Consider the following 18753-nt stretch of genomic DNA (forward strand, 5'->3'; position numbering starts at 1 on the left):
TGAAGGATTGAAATTCGGCAAAAAATGCTCGCAAATGGAATAAATTTATATTGTACATGGCGCTTGATAGCTATCTAAATAAATAGAGTGAACAGTGGCCTGTAAGCATGATGCCAAAACCAAGGCACCTCTACTCTAAATCTGCTCGTTCATAGTGATTACCACTACACTACAACCTCCCCAACTTCCATCTTGCTATCCGTTCCTGAATCTCATCCCACGCGAAAGGACGCAACTTGAATCCTTCCAACTCACCCTCCTGAAGCACAACAGTAGGCTTACCAGTACCCTGTCCCTTGTTATGGACCTGGCCACCAAAGACCTTGCGCGCGACGCGTCGCAGATCCTCAACGGTAAGAGACTCAATGTGCTTGCACATCTCCGTGACGCCGATCTTCCGGCCGTGAACTTGCACCTGGCGGCCCAGATCCTCTAGCTCAACCATGCGCGACTCAAGGTTCATTAAAAGTGACGAACGCAGCTGGTTCTTCGCGCGGTTGACCTCCTGCGGCTGGAGAGACGTGTACCCGGTGTCGAGGGTGAGGTTTTGGAGTTCGCGGCACATCACTTCGACCATTTGGTTGATGCGGGTGGGACTGCATGAAGCAGAGATACCGAAGATACCGCTGTCTGTGTAGCCGTGGTTGAAGGCAATGCAACTTTCGACCCAGCCGTGCTGGTTAAGCACGTTTGTGTACAGACGGGAGTACATTCCCTTCCCCGGGCCGCCGGCGGAGAAGGATCCGCCGCCTCCAAGGAGTGTTTGGAGGGTTGCAAGGGCGTAGATGTCGGGGTCGGAAATGGGAAGCGCCTCGAAGGCGAGGTGGATATAGCTCAATCGAGGGAGCATAGGATTCGCTGGTGGAGGAATAGGGGGGAGAGTTAGGAATCCACCGGTGTAGTGGGAAGCTTGGGTCAGATCTACTGGTGCAGACTCTGAGGATGAGGGATTATTGGACCCGAATTTTTTGAGAAAGGGGAGTTTCGAAAGAATGCTTGAGTCGGTTGTGGAGGGGGCAGACGCGACCGTTGAGGTCGGTGTGAACTGAGGAGCAGCCGCAAATTGTCCATCAGACTTCGAATCTGACAAGGTGGTGTCAACACCGGTCCCTGACATGCTAGGTCCATCGTTCGTGCTAGGGCCTTGCATATCACCGAACAACGACTCTGTGAGCTTTACTGCTTCGTGATGCGGCACACCAGCGAAGGCAACAACCATGCGTTCGGGGCGGAAGAAAGTTGCTCTATACTTCTCCACAACCGCCTTGTTGATCTCTGTCAATCTCTCGCGCGGGCAGAGCAAAGGATGCCCTAGCGTGTTATCTTTGTAGGCGGCCGTGTGCACCAACTCGGGCAGGATAAGCTCCGGTTTCGCCCAAATCTCGTTGATCTCGTATTCCGCGGTAGCAAGTTGCTGTAGGACCTCTTCCTCTGTAATAAGAGGATCGCGTATGGTCTCCGCCAACAACCCGAGCGTTGTCGGGACAGCCGAGTTGAAGCTGGCGGACTGGTACATTAACGACTCACGGGAAGAGGCGCACTGGATGTTCCCACCCAGCGACTCTAGCGTCTCGTGCATTTGATCCGCAGTGCGTGTCTTGGTTGACTTGAAAGCCAAACGATCCATGATATGGCTCACACCTCGCAAGCTCGCATCCTCGTAGCGAGACCCGGCGTCAACGTAAACTCCGACGCCAGCGAAGGGGCCGGGAAGAGATTCGGTGGCGACGCGGACGCCATTCGGCAGTGTAGTGATTTGGTCTAACTCGGCGGGATCCTATACAATCCAGAAATCGAGCTCAAAGTCAGCCAAATCTTAATTCACGGGTAGAGCGCATTGACTGTTCCTTACCTTGGTGCCAGTTTCGTTGACGGTGCTGTAACCTCGCGAAACTGAGCGTGACGCCCGAGCAAGGGGTTTTGTGGACTCGACAGCCCGTAATAATGAGCGGCGCATATTGACTTTGTTTGTGGATCTAAAGTGGAAGAATGTCCAAAGGCCTTTTCTGCGGATGGCGTGAAGGAGATTTGGAAGGATTCTGAGCGGAAGAAAATCGGCTTATCTAAGCGTTCCCGGCCTCTCCAACGTCATGAACTTCAACCGCAATACAAAGCTCATTCAGTTGACAGACATGCTTTTTATTACAATAGACTATTAATGCTTTCTTAATCTATAAGGTGGATCAGGGATGTTGAGCAGCCCAAGTGCGATACCAATCAAGGCACGAGGCGTTCGCAACGCTGGCGCCGATTTTGATATTAAGCCCACAGAGAATCTGCTTGACGGCGTTCTCGACTTTCTTGCCATTTGACGTCACCGGAATCTCAGGACAAACGTCCACGATTCCTGGAACATGGCGAGGACTGAGTTCTTTGCGGATGGTAGCCTGGATGCGCGATGCAAGATCGGGGGGCAACGTGTCGCTCGGGAATGTCAGCTTCACAAACAGAACTACCGTCTCATCTGTATCGATCCCTTCCCTTCTACGTCCAACACAAAGCGAATCCTCGACCTCATCCGCAAAGTGTTTCAAGAGGATGTTATAGATCTCTGCGCTGCCGAATCGTACACCGGCTGGTTTCAGCACACCGTCGCTTCGTCCTAGCATGACAACTCCGCCAGTTTCGGGGTTTATGCGTACAAAGTCTCCGTGGTGCCAGATTGAGGGACCAAAGACGTCAAAATAACTTTTGCGGTATTTCTCAGCTCCAATGGGTCCAGGCGGCCAGAACATAACTGGCTGCGCTGGGAATGGCCGGGTACAGACCAGGTCTCCCGGCTCGCCAGAAGAACTGATGTCGTTACCAGCGTAATCATATACAGAGACCGCCATTGCTAAGCTTCGACACTGGATTTCGCCCTTATACACAGGGAGGATCGGACAGCCGGAGCAGAACAGGGAAAGAATATCGGTACCACCAGTGATTGAGCCCAACATGATATCCGGATGGATTGACGAGTAGACGTACTCAAACGTGGATGGCGCCAGAGGGGAGCCTGTGCTGAAGATAGCCTTCAGCGTCTGTAGACTCACAGGGCGGTGGGGATGCTCTCTTGGATTGAGGCCAGCTTGCTCCAGCATCGAGAGATACTTCGCGGACGTCCCAAAATGGGTTATCTTGAGTTCATCGATGAGGCGGGGCATGGCCATCTCTCCAGCCCCTCCTTCAGGATCTAAAGGCCGGAAAGGCGACCCATCATAAAGAACAACAGTGGCCCCGCTTGCCAGAGCAGACACTAACCAATGCCACATCATCCAGGTGGTTGTAGTAAAGTAGAAAAGCCGATCTCCCGGGTGGATGTCACAGTGAAGCACATGCTCTTTCTTATGCTGCAGCAGTGTCCCCAAAGACCCATGCACAATGGGCTTCGGAGCTCCAGTTGTGCCTGAACTGTACAGGATGTAAACAGGATGCTCAGGTGGTAAGTTTGCAAACTCAAGCGGTGCTGCCGGGTTGCTGGCCGTTAGCAGGAAGTCAGCGTATGTATATGCCTTCCCTTGTAGAAGTGAAACCTCTTCCAGCTTGATTTCGAGTGACCCAATTGTTGGGAATATAACGAGCGCCTCCAGCTTAGGGAGTTCGCAAACAATTTGGCTGGTTTTGGCAGCTGCACTGTGCACCTTGCCATTGTAAAGCGAGGCATTATCGGCAAATAGGATTTTGGGTTCAATCTGCGTCAGGCGCTCAAGGACAGCATGGACCCCGGTGTCCGGGGATACGCCTGTCCAAAAAGCTCCAATGGACGTTGTTGCGAGCATTGCAATAACTGTGTTAGCATGATTCCCCAGAAAGCCGGCCACGCGGTCACCCTTTTGTAGTCCGGCTCCTTTCAGCGCATTGGCACACTGGCGAACACGCTCTCTGAGCTCTTTCCAAGAGATATATTCACGATCTACCTCTGTAGCCGCAATGATAGCGACAGCATTCTCATCAGGCGAACAAGCAGGATACAGCAGATTTTCAGCAAAATTCAGTCTTGCACCTTCAAAGAACTGAGGCCGGGGGAATAGAAGCGTCTCTGAGCCCATTACCTGCGTGGAGTCAGAGGGTTGAGAGCTCATAACTAGCTGCGGATAGAATACACACATGGTCGTAAGGTTTGTGGGCAATGATAGCTGTATACAGCCAAAGCTCTTCCCAGAATTTGGCAGGCTCCGATATACTCCACTTCCAGAGGTCGTTATAGCTTCTTAACGGAATTCCATGCTTCTCGGCGATTGTCTTCATGAAATGGTAGATTCGTGTGGATTCGGGAGCGGAGTGCCGCCATAGCTCCTGGGGACTTGCGGGGGATCCATTGGCGGACATTATGCCGGTAGAACTATCAATCTACCTTGGACCTTGCAAGGTAAAAGTGAGAAATCTTCGGAAAAGGCTCAGAAGTGGTTGGCAAGGAGGGGAGAGTAGCTCGGAGAATATGGAGGAACAACGGCAGCTCATTCTCATAGTTACTGGGTGTTAGCGATCCCGCCTTTCCCTTTTGGTCTAGGGGCTGATCCCTGAGCAACCCAGAGTCCGTCAAGGATGCTTAGAATCTGTCGATGCAGCAGGTCGGGCCTTCTCAATTCCCGGCGATTCTTCATGTATATTGAGTCTCTGATGCACGAGCGACTTTTGCTCGAGCTACTACTCTGTCGTTCATCGTTATTTTGTTCCTTGATGCTCTACACAGCCTGGATTTCACACATACCGAGGCAATCTACTTCCTATATTTGCGGGCCGCAGTGGCCCGCTTCCGACGTAATATGAAGCGTGGCCAGGGTTGCGACTCTATGCACTACCTCGATAACAATAAAGAGAAATAACATTTGCATACTAAGATTCTAGGGAGATATGAGAAAAAAAAAAAAAAAGGCCAATTCTTCAGTAAGCAACAAATAGCAAAACAGAAACAGAAACAAAAAAAACCGAGTCCACGCTTGGGGCTAGCCTTCCGAAGCAAGCTGAGAGAACGCAGCATTCACTTGGTCAGGTAGTAAGCCGGCGGATGAGACCTTACCGTCTCGTATCACATTCCCGCCTCATCGCAGACTCAATGAAAGTTATCTCGTTCAGAATCTTGACTGGACACATAGCCTTCCATGGATCCGTAAGTCCCGGCGGTTCCTTGTCTGGGAGGAAGACCTATGGGGTGGTTTCGATCTTGGGAGAATCTAGTAACGCGGGGACTAAGTAGCGAGTTCGAGCTGGGCTTTTTTCTCGTCAGTTGGGTTCTGCACTGCCGCTCTCCGTCCGTCATAGAAGCGGCTACTGCAGCATCGACATGTTCGTCAAGGACTACAGACTCGGCACTAGGGAATCTCGTTGCAGCCGTAGAAGCTGAGAGTCTGGCAGGTAACAGGCGCGATCTAGCTCGTAAGCTTTGTAGATTGTAGGGAGCGCAAGAGAGTAGAGCCCTCGGTGCCAATAACTCTCAGCATGGCTTTTGCCCATAATGTTGGCCGTCGGGCGGTTGCGTAGTTTGGCTGACGGTTGAATGACTGCTCTGTCATTTGAGACAAGATTGGTGGCACTATTCAATCCCGGAATCAGAAAGACGACAGGATATGTGGTATTCGTAGCGGACGGCGACTATCAGCAAGTCGAATCCGCGCGGAGCGCCAGAAACAATTCAGCCTGCCGGGGGAACACTGACCTTGCCAGACTAGGAGAAAAGTCGAGATTTCACTGGAGTTGCGAGTGTTGCTTTGCCATTCTATAAACACTGGCCGGAGTGATTGTGCGGGGACCTCGTGTTTGGGCCATTGTATTCAGAAAGAACAGCTTTGAACAGGTTGAGCTCGACGCCATATAATAGTACCTGTCCGTAGGACCTGTTTTCGCTGCCTTGAATCCAACCGTGTCACCAGATCGGAGGACTTTTGAAGTAATGAATTGACAAGGTACATCCTGTTGTCCGATAACCTGCCGATGTCGTATTGTTGGCTAGGTCCAGAGATGAGTGTTAAGATCTTCGGCCCTGTACCACATGGTTTGGTTTGAATGCGTCAGGTGCATGAACATGTATGAAATCTGCGAAGGACTCGGGGTTCCTGCATGTTTCCAAAATTAATGCCTGCGGCCCATGCCAGGTGAAATTAATCTATAGAGGGCATAGAAGCTCCAAGAAGACATCCGTTATTGTCCTTGTCTAGATGTTGAGCTGCTGGCTTGCAGATACAACGTCGTTGACCTTGCTGTCGAAGCTTGCCGAATAAACAGGCGTCGCAGCTATTACGGACAGTTTCAGGACATCTTTTCGGAGAGTACTGAGTACCGATCTCACATCGTTTGTCGGACAAGGAGGTTTAGCAGTCATCTCAAGGTGGCGGCGCATGGAGATCAGCTTCAATGAGTTCAAGCAAGAAACCCTCAATGCATGCAATTTGAAGACAGATTCGAATACCTCGCCAGTGGGTATGAATACCAGTGCATCGGAGTAGGGGTCAGATATCCCGGTTTCGAGGGACGACTTTGTGCTTTAAGACCTCCAGTGGTCGTCATGGAGCTTGCCAAAATCCCAGGAGCGAATATGACATCTTCCTTCAAGAGACCATCTCAATTATGTAGCCAGCGCATATGTCCAGTCAGCTATACTAAATTGGTGTACTCGCATTTTCCCTTATTCTACTACCTTAGTCGAGTCTTTCACGACTGGCCGTACGATAAGTGCGTCTAAATTTTGCAGAACCTACAACCGGCCATGACCAGTGCTTCGCGAGTCTCATAATGCCCGAAGACTACGTTCCCTGACAGGTTGCAAGGGCTGACATATCGGTGAAGGTCTTGCTGAGTGGAAGACAGCGTGCGCAGACACAGTAGGTGTCGTTTGCTGGGAAGCCTCGGCTGCGCATTTTTTATATTCAACACTTATAGTACCGTGATCTTTAAATGAATCATCCTTCTCGAGCAGTACCACGGAGTTTGGTAGTTGTCAGCTCTGATAAGATGTAAGTGCGAGTAGAAGTCATGCCAGTCATGTTGACTGATGAACGATGCGATTGTGTGTTTTTTCAGTCCTTCTCCTAAAAATTGCTCTGCAGTTGTGCCACGCAATATGCATACGCCCATAGATACGCGCATAAACCCTGAATCCAGGGGTGTAATTTACCTGGTGTGACGGTAACAATGCTCAATTCGCATTCGGCCGGCGGATCATACCGTACCACGGTTCTGCGACCTGAAAAGTCGATCAGGAGAGATTGCATGGTCTTTTTGCAGGCGATGCTTAGCTCTTCCATTCTCTGCTGATCTCTCAATTCCGCTTCAATCTTTTTCTCCATCATCTTCCGTCCTCTGACAGCCTGCATCTATCAGTCCCATATAGCGATATCTCAGTTCTTCTAGGGGGTCGTTTGGAGGCTTCCGGAGCTTCCAGCCTCGACGCACGTGCCAAGGTACGCTACCGAGCGAAGATTACAATCCACCGGGCTGGCCGGAGCCGGTCGCTGGCTCACTTCAATTCCTCGATTGCTTCAGTTCTCACCCACTTTCGTCGTCCATGACATTTTCCAGCTGACATTTTCCTTTTCTTTCTCATATTCAGGTCGATATTATCTGATATTTAGCCATTTCGTCGCCGTGATTCGGAATAGAGGACTCGAGACTGCGAAGAGCCTACGCTTGTAGTGCTACCACTCCGTGCTTACTTCCAGGAAAGCGCGATAGAGTACTCTTACCGTGCACCTTGGTGGTGCTGTGACCTCGCTCGCCTTGAGTCAGCCGTTTTCTTGCGATGCCGCGTCGATTTTCAAACACTCCTCCCGTCAACGATCCCTCCAATCCCTCGTCTTCGCCCTCAACCCCTGGAAAGAGCGGCATTGCAGTCAAGGCACCTTCCAAGACCAACCGCTTGACCCAGTTCTTCTCGACCTCGCCTAGAGCCAAGGCCGAGTCTCAAACTGCGCGAGCTGCTCTCCAGAACGCCAGCGGTGCCAATCCGCCGATTAGCTCCGCCTCACTGTCCTTACCGACTATCTCGCTTTCGACTGCGACGGCGGACAACCAGAATATGAATGAACCGCCAACCACGCTCTTTCAACCACCGTCACCGGAAGAGGCTCGTCGTCTGGCTAAGCAACATGCCCAGTTCGGTCCGATCGGTCATCCGAGCCACCGGTACTCCAGCCGGCATCCCGGTGGCCCCTTTCCGGAGCCTGTAATGGATGAGCCTCCTTATTACTATCTCATTACCACTTATATCAGTTATCTGATTCTGATTGCTTTCGGTCATGTTCGTGATTTCTTTGGTAAACGTTTTCGCGAGGAGAATTATCGTCACCTGAAGCCCCGGAATGGCTATGCGGCTCTCAACAGTGACTTTGACAACTTTTACGTTCGCCGCCTCAAGCTACGTATCAATGACTGTTTCGAACGGCCCGTTACTGGCGTTCCCGGAAGATACATTACCCTGATTGACCGAGCGACGGATGACCACAACAAAAACTTCTACCTTACCGGAACCACGACCGACACGCTGAACTTGAGCTCGTACAATTATCTTGGTTTTGCCCAGTCAGAAGGCCCTTGTGCCGATATCACCGAGGAAACGATTCGCAAGTACGGCATTACCCCTGTGAGTACTCGCGCAGAAGTCGGTACGCAGGACCTGCATGTCGAGCTCGAGGAGTTGGTCGCCAGCTTTGTTGGCAAAGAAGCGTCTATGGTCTTCTCGATGGGCTTTGGTACCAATGCAAACATCTTCCCTGCGTTGGTTGGCAAGGGTGATTTGATCATTTCCGACGAACTCAACCACGCCTCCATCCGGTTCGGTGCACGTCTTTCTGGAGCATCTATCGCCATGTTCAAGCACAACGATATGCATGACTTGGAAGCTAAACTACGAGAGGCTATCAGCCAGGGTCAACCACGGACTCATCGTCCATGGAAGAAAATTCTTGTTGTCGTTGAAGGTCTTTACTCCATGGAGGGCTCGATGTGTAACCTTCCCGGTCTTATTGCCCTAAAGAAGCGCTACAAGTTCTACCTCTTCGTTGATGAAGCGCACTCAGTTGGAGCCATCGGTCCTCGTGGTCGGGGCGTCTGTGATTATTTCGGCATTGATACGAAGGAAGTGGATATTCTCATGGGTACTTTGACCAAATCGTTTGGTGCCAACGGAGGGTACATTGCCGCCGACAAGGTGATGATTGACAAGCTCCGGGCGACCAACTCCGGCATGTTCTACGGAGAGTCAACTTCTCCAGCAGTTATCGCGCAGATTATCTCAGCTCTACGACTTATCAAGGGTGAACTTATTCCTGGCCAGGGCGAGGAGCGACTACAGCGTTTGGCCTTCAATTCCCGATATCTTCGTCTGGGCTTGAAGCGTCTTGGCTTTATAGTGTACGGTCACGACGATTCGCCGATTATACCTGTTCTCCTCTTCAACCCCGCCAAGATGCCGGCTTTCTCCCATGAGATGCTGAAGCGCAAGATTTCCGTGGTTATTGTCGGTTACCCGGCAACGCCTTTGGTTTCCTCGCGTGCTCGTTTCTGCGTTTCGGCGGCGCATACAAAAGAAGACCTTGACCGAATCCTGACGGCTTGTGACGAGATTGGCAACATCCTGCAGCTTAAATTCTCGACCGGCGTCGCAGGCGGTGCTCTCCCCATGAATGATGACATGGCGCCGCCCCCAGAGAAGGAAGTCCAGTGGCAGCAGAAGCGAAACCCGCGAATTGTCCCTCCGCGGTGGCGCATAGAGGACGTCATTAGGCGTGGTGTCCAAGATGTTAAGTCACCACTGTATTAGGATGCTTGCTTCTGATGCCTGACGGTTGGCTCCCTAATAATGACCCATCTAGCTATGTCGATTCATGCCTCACGGTAAATTTGGCGCTGTGGTGCATAGGGGGTTCTTCGCTGACGTTTCTGGCGCGCTCGGTCGAATGCTGGTCATGCCGCGTCGTGTCGAATGGCAGTTTTGGTGTATCATGCAGACAACGACTCCACAACAATCTCGCTTACTTGGTTACCCATCCTTACTTTTCGAGGTGGGATCCTTGGCTTGAGCTTCTTCGCTAAGACGCATACCATCCCGCTTACGCCTCGTACGAATAACCTGCATTATTATAACTTCTCTTCCTCGCTCCTGGGATTTCCCGGTTCATTCACTATTATTTATAGACGCTGTTGTTGTTTCGCGTCGGCCTACCAAGTGCTGGGGGCATGAGGCGAGCGCCAGCTGGTCGCTGTTTACATACGGGATGCTCAACTGTACCTAATGAGAGTGATGCACGGGGTTGGGAGTACGCGTTGGCTTCGACAATTTGTTTTCTGATTGAGGTCCAAAGGTATTTCTAGCCAGTATATTATTATAATTCATGTTCAATATTCAATTCAACATTTATCTCGAATATTCCGTATTTTGTGCATCTTGCTCTCATTTCAACAAACTCGGCCCTCTTTCTCCTCGCGTCATCTGCTTCGAATCCTTTGTCAAGTCCTCTCCCAGTCAAATCCAATCCCTCAAATCCAACCAGAACAACAGTAGCATTCTTTTTTTTTCCTTTCCGCTGCCTCTGGTAGCCCCCATTCATTCCAGGTCAAGTCAAACGAAGCATGGCTCGTACATAAGGAACGAACATCTCAGGAAAGACAGACAGTACTCAAGTTGTATACAGCTGCCAGGTATTATAGTCTTTGATCTCATCCCACGTGTGACTCGTTTCAGGAGCCCATCTTAGCGGATAACTCTGTCTCAGTTTCAATTCCACTCTTCACTACCGAGGCAAGTCGAATTCATGCAGATGCTGCAAAGCAGAGCAACTGTTCAGCGTCGTAAGTTGAAAAATGCGGCCTGGACATGGTCTGGCAGGCACGCACAGAGTAGGCCAGCCCTCTTGCCTTGATTAGTGGCAAGTAGGTAGACACTTTATATTTAAGTCTATTGTCTGTCTTCACTAGAAAGAAGGGATGGAGGCAAGCGGTATATAGTTGGTAGGTCGTTAGGGCACAGAGAGATAGTACTACGGCTCGGGCTTGACCTCAGGCCATGTTTTGGAGTTTAGAAGCGATATAAGTAGTGCGAGTTTGAAATGACAGTCTAAAAAACAAGCGGGAATAAATAAATAGGTACATGATTAAGTGCATCAGGTATGTCCAATAGAACAGGACAGGGTACGGTCTAACTGACAGATTTCTAGGGCAACGCAGGGACTTAGAATGGAGAGATCATCAAGTTGACCTCGAATTATCAGCACAGCTGAAGGCCGATCCTATCGTCCATCTGTCAGCACACGGTGTATTTACCTCACAACAACCCACCAAGCCCGTCCGGCTTCCAGGAGCACAGGTTACTTACCGATAAGCCCGCTGTCGTACGCATCCACAATCTGAACTACAACGCCATATGTCGCCCCAACGCAAAAGAACACGCCCAGGAGCACAAGTCCCACATGCAGTCCATATGCAGCCTTCTTCACCAGATTCCCCTTTCTGTATTCTCCGTGGTCATACAGCCACAGCCGGCCCGGGAGACTCATCGCCAAGGGTGCAAAGCAAATAGAACCCACAAGGGCGAGTAGGTAATTGAAGATTGGGATTGCGGAGGCGAGCACGAATGCTAGGGCGCCGAGGATGGTTGTGCAGCTCAACCAGGCGGTCCAGTGGACAAGGGTATTAGACTGCAGGTGCCTGGTTTTGCTGAGGAGGCGGACAAAGACGTATTTTGCGCCGACCTTCATATATATACCGCAGTCAGAGTGGGTGATGAAAAATAATAGCAGGAAGAGGGGTATCTGAGCATACGTGCAGGTAAAGCGTGCCGCTGACGACCAGACCGAGAAGTGCAACGCCGTACGAGACCATTTTGATGGTTTGGCCTGCGCTCTAAATGATCTTTCATCAGTCCTCTGTAGTAATGGGGTGAAAGAGAAAAGACATACCCCTAATGAGGGACTGGCCACCCACATCCCACACCATCGATAAACCACGAGACTGAAAGCCAGATACGACGCCGTCACCAACGTCATACAAAGATACAGTGGCTTCTTGTACTCCCTCGGATTGCGCATCTCCGAGATAACAGGCAAAAACGCACTGGTTCCCGCAGAGGAGACGAATATCGTGCATGACGCCACCATCCCAGCCGCGAACCCAGGGTTGTTGAAACTGACATACCCCAAATCATACGGGCCGTCTTGCGGCGCAGCAGCCGGCCGATCTTGCTGTGTCACTCCAATAACGACAATCAGAACGGCGACATAGATGGAGAGAAACCCGGCGTAGGATAACCAGCCGACATGCTCGAGCTTGCGGATCGATGCCGTCGCGGTAATAACCACTGTTGCCAGAAGCGACCACCAGACTGTACACGCTGCATGATGCGATAGGGCATTGAGGGCAGTCGAGACTCCAATTATCCCACTTCCTGTGACAAGGACGTACGCGATGATAAAGAGTAAACCGGTGACTTCCTTGGCGACAATACCGCCGGCCACCTCGGCCATATCTGCGATGGAGTGGCAGTGCGGGTGTTTATTGCGGAAATTGCCCAGGATCACGAAGCAGTAACAGTTAAAGACACCCCACGCGACAATGCTGATTGAGCCGCCGACAGCGCCGAGCGAGTATAAGGCTGAGGGGAGGGAGAGCACCCCCGTTGCGAAGAGGATCTTGGTGAAGATCACGGTGGCATTGAACCAGCCAACCTTGCGGAAGTTGACACCTGAGGACGAAGTAGTGAAGATCTCGCATTCTTCCACTGCATTTTCGGCTGGCAGAGGGCTTTCTGGGCTTAGGGAGCGCTCTGCTTTCTCTTTGTCCTGCATGGTGATGGAGGGGGCAGTATACTTGAAGGAGTCAAGTAAAGGCAAGCTGGGTCACCGCAGAAAGGGGAAAGCTATATAGTCATGATAGCCCAGAGAGATATGCATCAATGCCCAGCCCAAACATGGGGGGAGCGGTACAGATCACCCTCGCTATCAGTATTCCGCATACTAGTAAACCAACTGGCCTGCTGGACTTTGTGGACTCTGTCCACAGAGTCCACTCGCATGCAGCTCATGGTCTAAAATGCCTTTCTTCTGGTCTTCAAGCCTGGACATTGACCAGGAAACTTCCAAACGCTCTGGGAAAAGAAACAAGACAATCTTCCGAGTCTCGCAGTGTTTACCGCGCTCCGCACTTCCCATAAGTCCCAGACTCCACATGGGAAAGGAGAGTTGGGGTCGTTTACCGTACATGGTGCCGAGAAGGAGATAGTCGATCGCCGTTTTGAGATAACAACTGGAGTCTTGAAGACTCTTGGGGGCCGACGAATTGATAACAGGCGGGCCGTGATTGACGCCGAGATAGTATTTATCTCTCAGCGCTAGCTCTGCCCTAAAAAGAGGTAAGAGGTACGGGCTGCTGTATCGTGTTAGCCTCCTGATTTGCGCATTGCAGTGGTTGCCGTCTACCTTTGGAAAACATGCGGAGATACTCGTGCGATTTTGCGATAAGATATACCTACGGTAGATCCTGCTGAATTAACGTGTGTATAACCCTAAAGCTGAGACACTAACCATGCTGCCCCTCTTCCCCTCCAAGTCCTATACCACGACCCTTCCCTCCCCCTGCTGTCCTCTATTGCCACTCGCTTTTCGCTGGTTACTTTTTCTACCTCTGGGAACCAAGACACAATGACCAAACAAGGTGGCTATCGGCTTGGAGCCGACGTCGGCGGCACCTTCACAGACGTCTATGCCTTCACACCAGACAACCAAGTCGCGCGCGCCAAAGTTCCAACTACAGTCGTAGACCAAAGTATCGGCATCAAGAACAGGATCCGCAAGGTCCAGCAGGACCTCAAGGACCGCTTCACATGGGACGGCAAGTTCCAGTTCATCCACCACGGCACAACGGTCGCCACAAACGGCGGACGGGGCTCATCCTTACGGCCGGCCACAAGGATATCCTGGCAGTGCGCAGGTCGCAGATCCCTGGTGGCCTGGGTGCTTGGCTGCATTATACGCCGCCGGACCCGATCGTGCCGCTGGAGCGGGTAGTACAATGCCAGGAAGCGCATGAGTGTTGACGGGAAGAGCGTTGTGGGAGTGGACGTAGATGTGCTGAGAGATGACCTGAAGAAATGGACTGGTGACGAGAAACCGGAGGCTGTGGCGATCTCGTTGCTCAACTCGCACTGTAATAACGAGCATGAGGTTCTGGCGGCAGGGATTGTGAAGGAAGTGCTAGGTGACGGTGTGACGATCATTTCGTCGAGCGATGTGCTTCGTGAGGTGGGTGAGTTTGAGCGAACACTGATGACGTGCACCAATGCCCTCGTCAAGCCCGTGGTCCAGACCTATCTCAGTAACCTGCAGGATTTGCTCGCCGAGGACGGAAACACGATCCGTATTCTTAAGTCTGATGGTGGCTTGACGAGCTTGGAGCTGGCAGGGGAGCTCCCTATCAACATCCTCATGTCTGGGCCTGCTGGAGGTGTGCAGGGCGTTGCGGACGTCGTCACGCAAAACACACCATACAAGAATCTGATCACCTTCGACATAGGCGGCACGTCAACGGACGTCGCCATTATCCACCAGGGCAAGCCTCAGCTTCGCCGCGAGACCGTCGTGGGCTCCCTTACTGTGCGCTCGCCGGCCGTCGACATTCGAACAGTGGGCGCAGGAGGCGGGTCTATTGCCAAGTACATGAGCATCACCGAGACCATGAGAGTAGGTCCGGAGAGTGCGGGCGCCACTCCAGGGCCTGCTTGCTACAATAAGGGAGGAAAAGAGCCACTGTGTCGGACGCCAACCTGGTGCTGGGATACCTGCCGGAAGCCCTTCTTGGAGGTGAATTCAAACTGGACACGGAATCTGCAATGGCTGCTGTCGGGGAGATTGCTGAACAAATGAAGCTGTCAATAACCCAGGCCGCTGAGGACATTGTCAACTTGGTTATTGAGACCATGTACGGAGCCCTGCGTCTGGTCTCCGTCGAGCAGGGTTACGACCCGAAAGAAACTCTGTGTGCACTAGGCTATGCTACCACGAGGTTGAGCCACTCTCAGTCACTGTCTTTCATCCGCCTACTCTCAGCCACGACTTCAAAGCAGGTCAAAGAGCGATTTGACGAGCTAGAGGCGATTTGCAAGGATACCATGACAACCTCAAATGGGGGCAGTGTCATGCCGCTCAACATCAGCTACCATCTCGACCTTCGCTGCCACGGCCAAGCACTGAACTTAACGGTTGAGCTAGAGGCCCAGACCTGCTGCTGGAAGACGGGCCGTGGAGAGAGCTCCTGCCGGCGAAATTTGACCTGCTCCACGAGCAGCAGTTCAAATACTGCCTTACCAACTTCGAGCTCGAGCTGATGCGCCTCGAGGTTGTTTCTGTCGACGCTTCTCCGGGTATTGAAGTTCCTCAACTGGCCAAAGCCGAATCGACCGAGCCGTCTGCCAATGCATTGGTCGCGAAAAAGCAGATTGTCGTCAAGGGAGAAGCTATGGAAGCGGCGCTGTGGGATCGCGAGAAGATAAGCAGCCAGGGTGTCCGTGTGGACGGTTCATGCATCATCACCGAGATGGACAGCAACACCCTGATTCTTCCAGGTTGTTATGGCGAAATAGATTCCATCGAGAACATTCTGATCCGTCCGTCTGAAGAGGCGCCGAAAGACCAAACCAAGGACGAGACTCCCGAGGCAGCCCTAGAGATCGTACAGTCAACACCGCTCATTCTCACACTGGTCGCCTCTGCACTGGCTTCCATCCGCAGCGAGATGGACACCCTCATGCTCCGTTGCAGTATGTCTCCTGCCATTCGTGGACAGCAGGACGAGTTCAACGTCATCACCACTGCTGAAGGCAAGATGCTTGTTGGCCAGTTTGGCAGCTTCATCACCCAATTGCTTCGGGCGTGGAAGGGAACTATTGAGGAGGGCGATGGGTTCATTACCAACGACACGTACATGATTGAAGGAGCCGTAACGCATTTAAACGACGTGATCGTCCTCTTGCCCATCTTCTACGAACACAGGCTGATCGACTGGGCATCGCAATTCGGACACCTGACGGACGTAGGGGGAATCGTCCCGGGCAGCATGTCTATCAATGCCTCATCCATCTTCGACGACGGCGTCCAGATCCCCTGTATCAAGCTCTATACAAAGGGTGTCATGAACACGGACCTGGTCGACCTGCTATGCCGCAATTCCCGACAGTCCGACTGGTACAGGTCCGACCTGATGGCCATTACTGCTGCATGCCGAACCGCCTCCAGCCGTGTCTGTGAGCTTGTCGTCCGCTTTGGATGCGAGATCTATCTCGCGGCATGCAAAGAGCTGCTCCTGCGCAACCGCACCGCTATGGTGAGATCATCGAGTCAGATTTTGGCGACAAACCAAGCGCATTCACCGATTTTGTCGACGACGACGGCCATGGCGTTGGGCCCTGGGCCTTAACTCGTACCATGACTAAGATCGAGGGCAACCGGCTACTTTTTGACTGGAGCGGAACCTCTCCGCAAAGCGACCATAATATCAACTTTTACCTCTCCGAGACGATGTTCCGCATGTTTATCGGATACTACATGATTACATCGGCGGCCCCAGGCACCGTCATTAACGACGGCTTCCATGACCTAATCGACATCCATATCCCAGAGGGCTCAATCTTGAAACCTGTCCGGCCCGCCTCTATCTCATGCCGCACACATATGATGGGCAGAACCATGGATGTCATGCAGGCACTCATCGGCATGAGGAACCCAGTCTACGCAGCAGCCGCGGGTTTCAGCGACTCCCCTCATTTCTTCTACTCCGGCCACAAACCAGACGGCGAATGGTATCAGCTGTACCAGATTGGATTCGGGGGTGTCCCCGCCCGCAATGCAGGCGACGGTCTCGACTGCCACTGTCTCTTCCCTGCTATCAAGTCCATTCCCACGGAGATCATCGAGCTGAACTACCCGCTTCGCATCGAAGCGAACGAGAGCGTAGCCGACAGCGGCGGTGCAGGATTCTACCGCGGCGGCAATGCACAGCGCACAAACTACCGCTTCCTAGCCCGCGGAGAGTTCAGTATCCACGATGACCGGTGGTTCACGAAGCCGTGGGGCATCCGTGGAGGAAAGCCAGGAGCTCGGTCTCGAAAGATCCTTTACCGATACTCCAAGTCACAGGATGCTCCGTCAATCGAAGTCCTCCCATCCAAGTGTGACCACATCCGCGTCGACCCGGGTGACCTACTCGAATGGATTACCTGGGGAGGAGGTGGTCTTGGGGATCCATTGACTCGGCCTGCAGAGAAGGTAGCGCTGGAGGTACGTCGACACCTGGTGACCATCCAGGGTGCTCGCGACAACTATGGCGTGGTGGTTCACCCTGAGAGTCTTGTTGTTGACGAAGAGGAGACTGAAGCATTGAGAAAGAACATGATGGCTGCTCGGGGTGAGGTGGATCAGGGGTATGATCGCGGCGGCACTCTGAAGCAATTAAGAGAGTCGTGTCTGAAGGAAACTGGCCTTCCTCCCCCAGCACCACAGTGGGAGCAGGAGCTGTATGGTCCTCACGTGGCACTGCCGTATGTCCAGGACTGGTATTCACGCATGAAAGAAGCCAAGGGGTGGGAGCTGTAGCTGAAATATATGTTATCTGTTGATATCAATGTAAATAGCTGTTTATCGCCCTCTGTTAGTCAGATCATTCTTTGAGTAGTCAATTATGAGGATCATAGAGAATATTTGGGTAGGTAGAGCAAAGAGCCTGAGCGTGCAACTCCGCAAGCGAGTCAAGTGAAGTCCCTCGGCTGACAAAGTCATCAGACCAACCCGGTCAGTAACAAAAACCCCCAAATAGAGGCTCACTCTCAGCTTTCTCTGCTGCGTCAGTTCCAGGCTCTTTGCAAATCGCTCGACATGTCGGACCCTTACTATCCCGCCCATCAGACTTACACGGCTCCCCAAGACAACGCGTTTCAACCTCCTCTTGAGAATCAAGACCAATACCAAGGCTCATTGTATGGCTACGAGCCTCAGCAGACGCATAATCCTCAGCTGGAAGGTTACCAGAACGCGTACAGTCAGCAACAATATACGCCCTCAGCTCTAGGCCAAGAGTACACGCCAATTCAGACAACCTACCATCCGGTCTCAGAGCCACAAAATGGATACCTGACTCCAGCACCGACCATGGCGGGGGCAGATGCCTATACGCACGGATACGATAACACCCGGCTAAGCCCCCACTACGAGTCTCGTCCTCGGGGAAGTAATGCGGAGTACTAGTATGTCTGCTCACCTTCTGGCGCCTGCACGAGGGTAGAGAGGCCCAAGCTAACTTGTTCTAAAAGCGACCCAAATCTGCAGGAAGACACCCAATACTCAGCGGCAAATGAAGTTTCATCCTCTGCAAAACGCGAAGACGACGAGGTTGATGCGGGTGGAGGCGAACGTGGAATAGGAGGCGCCCTTGTCGGCGGGGTGACTGGATATTACCTGGGTCATAAGAAAAGCCATGGGTTACTAGGCGCTGTTGGTGGTGCTTTGTTAGGGAACTTCCTCGAGAACAAGATAGGCGAGAGGAACGAGGATGGGGATTCGCATTCTGGGCATGGACGACACCATGGGCATGGTAGGCGTCGCACCCGCCATCATCGTCGTCATAGGAGACACAGTCGGTCCGAGTCGAGACATAGTCGTCGTAGTTCTAGTTCGTCCTCTCGGTAGATCCATACCTTAATATGTAACTTTTTAGGAAAGAAGGTTTTGGCTCTGAGTAAACGCTTGACTAAAGCGCCGAATTATCGGCCTTGGCCGTATACTGGCAGCCTTGTGGATG

The 18753-nt window shown here is 52.1% G+C and overlaps 7 protein-coding genes across 7 annotated transcripts; 5 read left to right on the top strand and 2 right to left on the bottom strand.

Moving 5' to 3' along the window:
* Positions 1 to 169: 169 nt before the first annotated feature.
* On the bottom strand, positions 170 to 4311 carry BDW70DRAFT_146462 (uncharacterized protein; the record flags this gene model as incomplete). The annotated part of the gene is made up of 4 exons (XM_073738583.1): positions 170 to 1777; positions 1853 to 1962; positions 2366 to 4034; positions 4090 to 4311. 4 exons carry the CDS (start codon positions 4309 to 4311, stop codon positions 170 to 172), a joined length of 3609 nt encoding a protein of 1202 aa, XP_073601137.1.
* A 530-nt stretch (positions 4312 to 4841) lies between these two features.
* BDW70DRAFT_125797 (uncharacterized protein) lies at positions 4842 to 5901 on the top strand. Its single transcript, XM_073734963.1, has 2 exons — positions 4842 to 5515; positions 5639 to 5901. Exon 1 carries the CDS (start codon positions 5130 to 5132, stop codon positions 5376 to 5378), a length of 249 nt encoding a protein of 82 aa, XP_073601138.1. The 5' UTR covers positions 4842 to 5129; the 3' UTR covers positions 5379 to 5515; positions 5639 to 5901.
* Positions 5895 to 6943, top strand: BDW70DRAFT_125798 (uncharacterized protein). The gene has a single exon (XM_073734964.1). It carries the CDS (start codon positions 6362 to 6364, stop codon positions 6659 to 6661), a length of 300 nt encoding a protein of 99 aa, XP_073601139.1. The 5' UTR covers positions 5895 to 6361; the 3' UTR covers positions 6662 to 6943.
* Positions 6944 to 7182: 239 nt separating this feature from the next.
* On the top strand, positions 7183 to 10435 carry lcb2 (putative serine palmitoyltransferase 2). Its single transcript, XM_073734965.1, has one exon. The coding sequence runs from the start codon at positions 7718 to 7720 to the stop codon at positions 9734 to 9736; it is 2019 nt and encodes a 672-aa protein (XP_073601140.1). The 5' UTR covers positions 7183 to 7717; the 3' UTR covers positions 9737 to 10435.
* A 635-nt stretch (positions 10436 to 11070) lies between these two features.
* Positions 11071 to 13443, bottom strand: BDW70DRAFT_125801 (transmembrane amino acid transporter protein-domain-containing protein). Its single transcript, XM_073734966.1, has 5 exons — positions 13386 to 13443; positions 11871 to 13332; positions 11734 to 11814; positions 11288 to 11663; positions 11071 to 11201 (listed from the first exon to the last, which is right to left on the bottom strand). The coding sequence occupies exons 2-5, from the start codon at positions 12753 to 12755 to the stop codon at positions 11161 to 11163; spliced, it is 1383 nt and encodes a 460-aa protein (XP_073601141.1). The 5' UTR covers positions 12756 to 13332; positions 13386 to 13443; the 3' UTR covers positions 11071 to 11160.
* Positions 13444 to 13607: 164 nt separating this feature from the next.
* Positions 13608 to 17552, top strand: BDW70DRAFT_155010 (Hydantoinase/oxoprolinase-domain-containing protein; the record flags this gene model as incomplete). The annotated part of the gene is made up of 5 exons (XM_073739957.1): positions 13608 to 13919; positions 13974 to 14649; positions 14697 to 15163; positions 15250 to 16284; positions 16395 to 17552. The coding sequence occupies 5 exons, from the start codon at positions 13608 to 13610 to the stop codon at positions 17550 to 17552; spliced, it is 3648 nt and encodes a 1215-aa protein (XP_073601142.1).
* Positions 17553 to 17775: 223 nt separating this feature from the next.
* Positions 17776 to 18667, top strand: BDW70DRAFT_125806 (uncharacterized protein). Its single transcript, XM_073734967.1, has 2 exons — positions 17776 to 18199; positions 18266 to 18667. The coding sequence occupies exons 1-2, from the start codon at positions 17832 to 17834 to the stop codon at positions 18639 to 18641; spliced, it is 744 nt and encodes a 247-aa protein (XP_073601143.1). The 5' UTR covers positions 17776 to 17831; the 3' UTR covers positions 18642 to 18667.
* Positions 18668 to 18753: the final 86 nt, after the last annotated feature.

The sequence above is a fragment of the Aspergillus foveolatus genome, assembly GCF_047715535.1.
Source record: "Aspergillus foveolatus strain CBS 279.81 unplaced genomic scaffold BDW70scaffold_1, whole genome shotgun sequence".
NCBI lineage: Eukaryota > Fungi > Ascomycota > Eurotiomycetes > Eurotiales > Aspergillaceae > Aspergillus > Aspergillus foveolatus.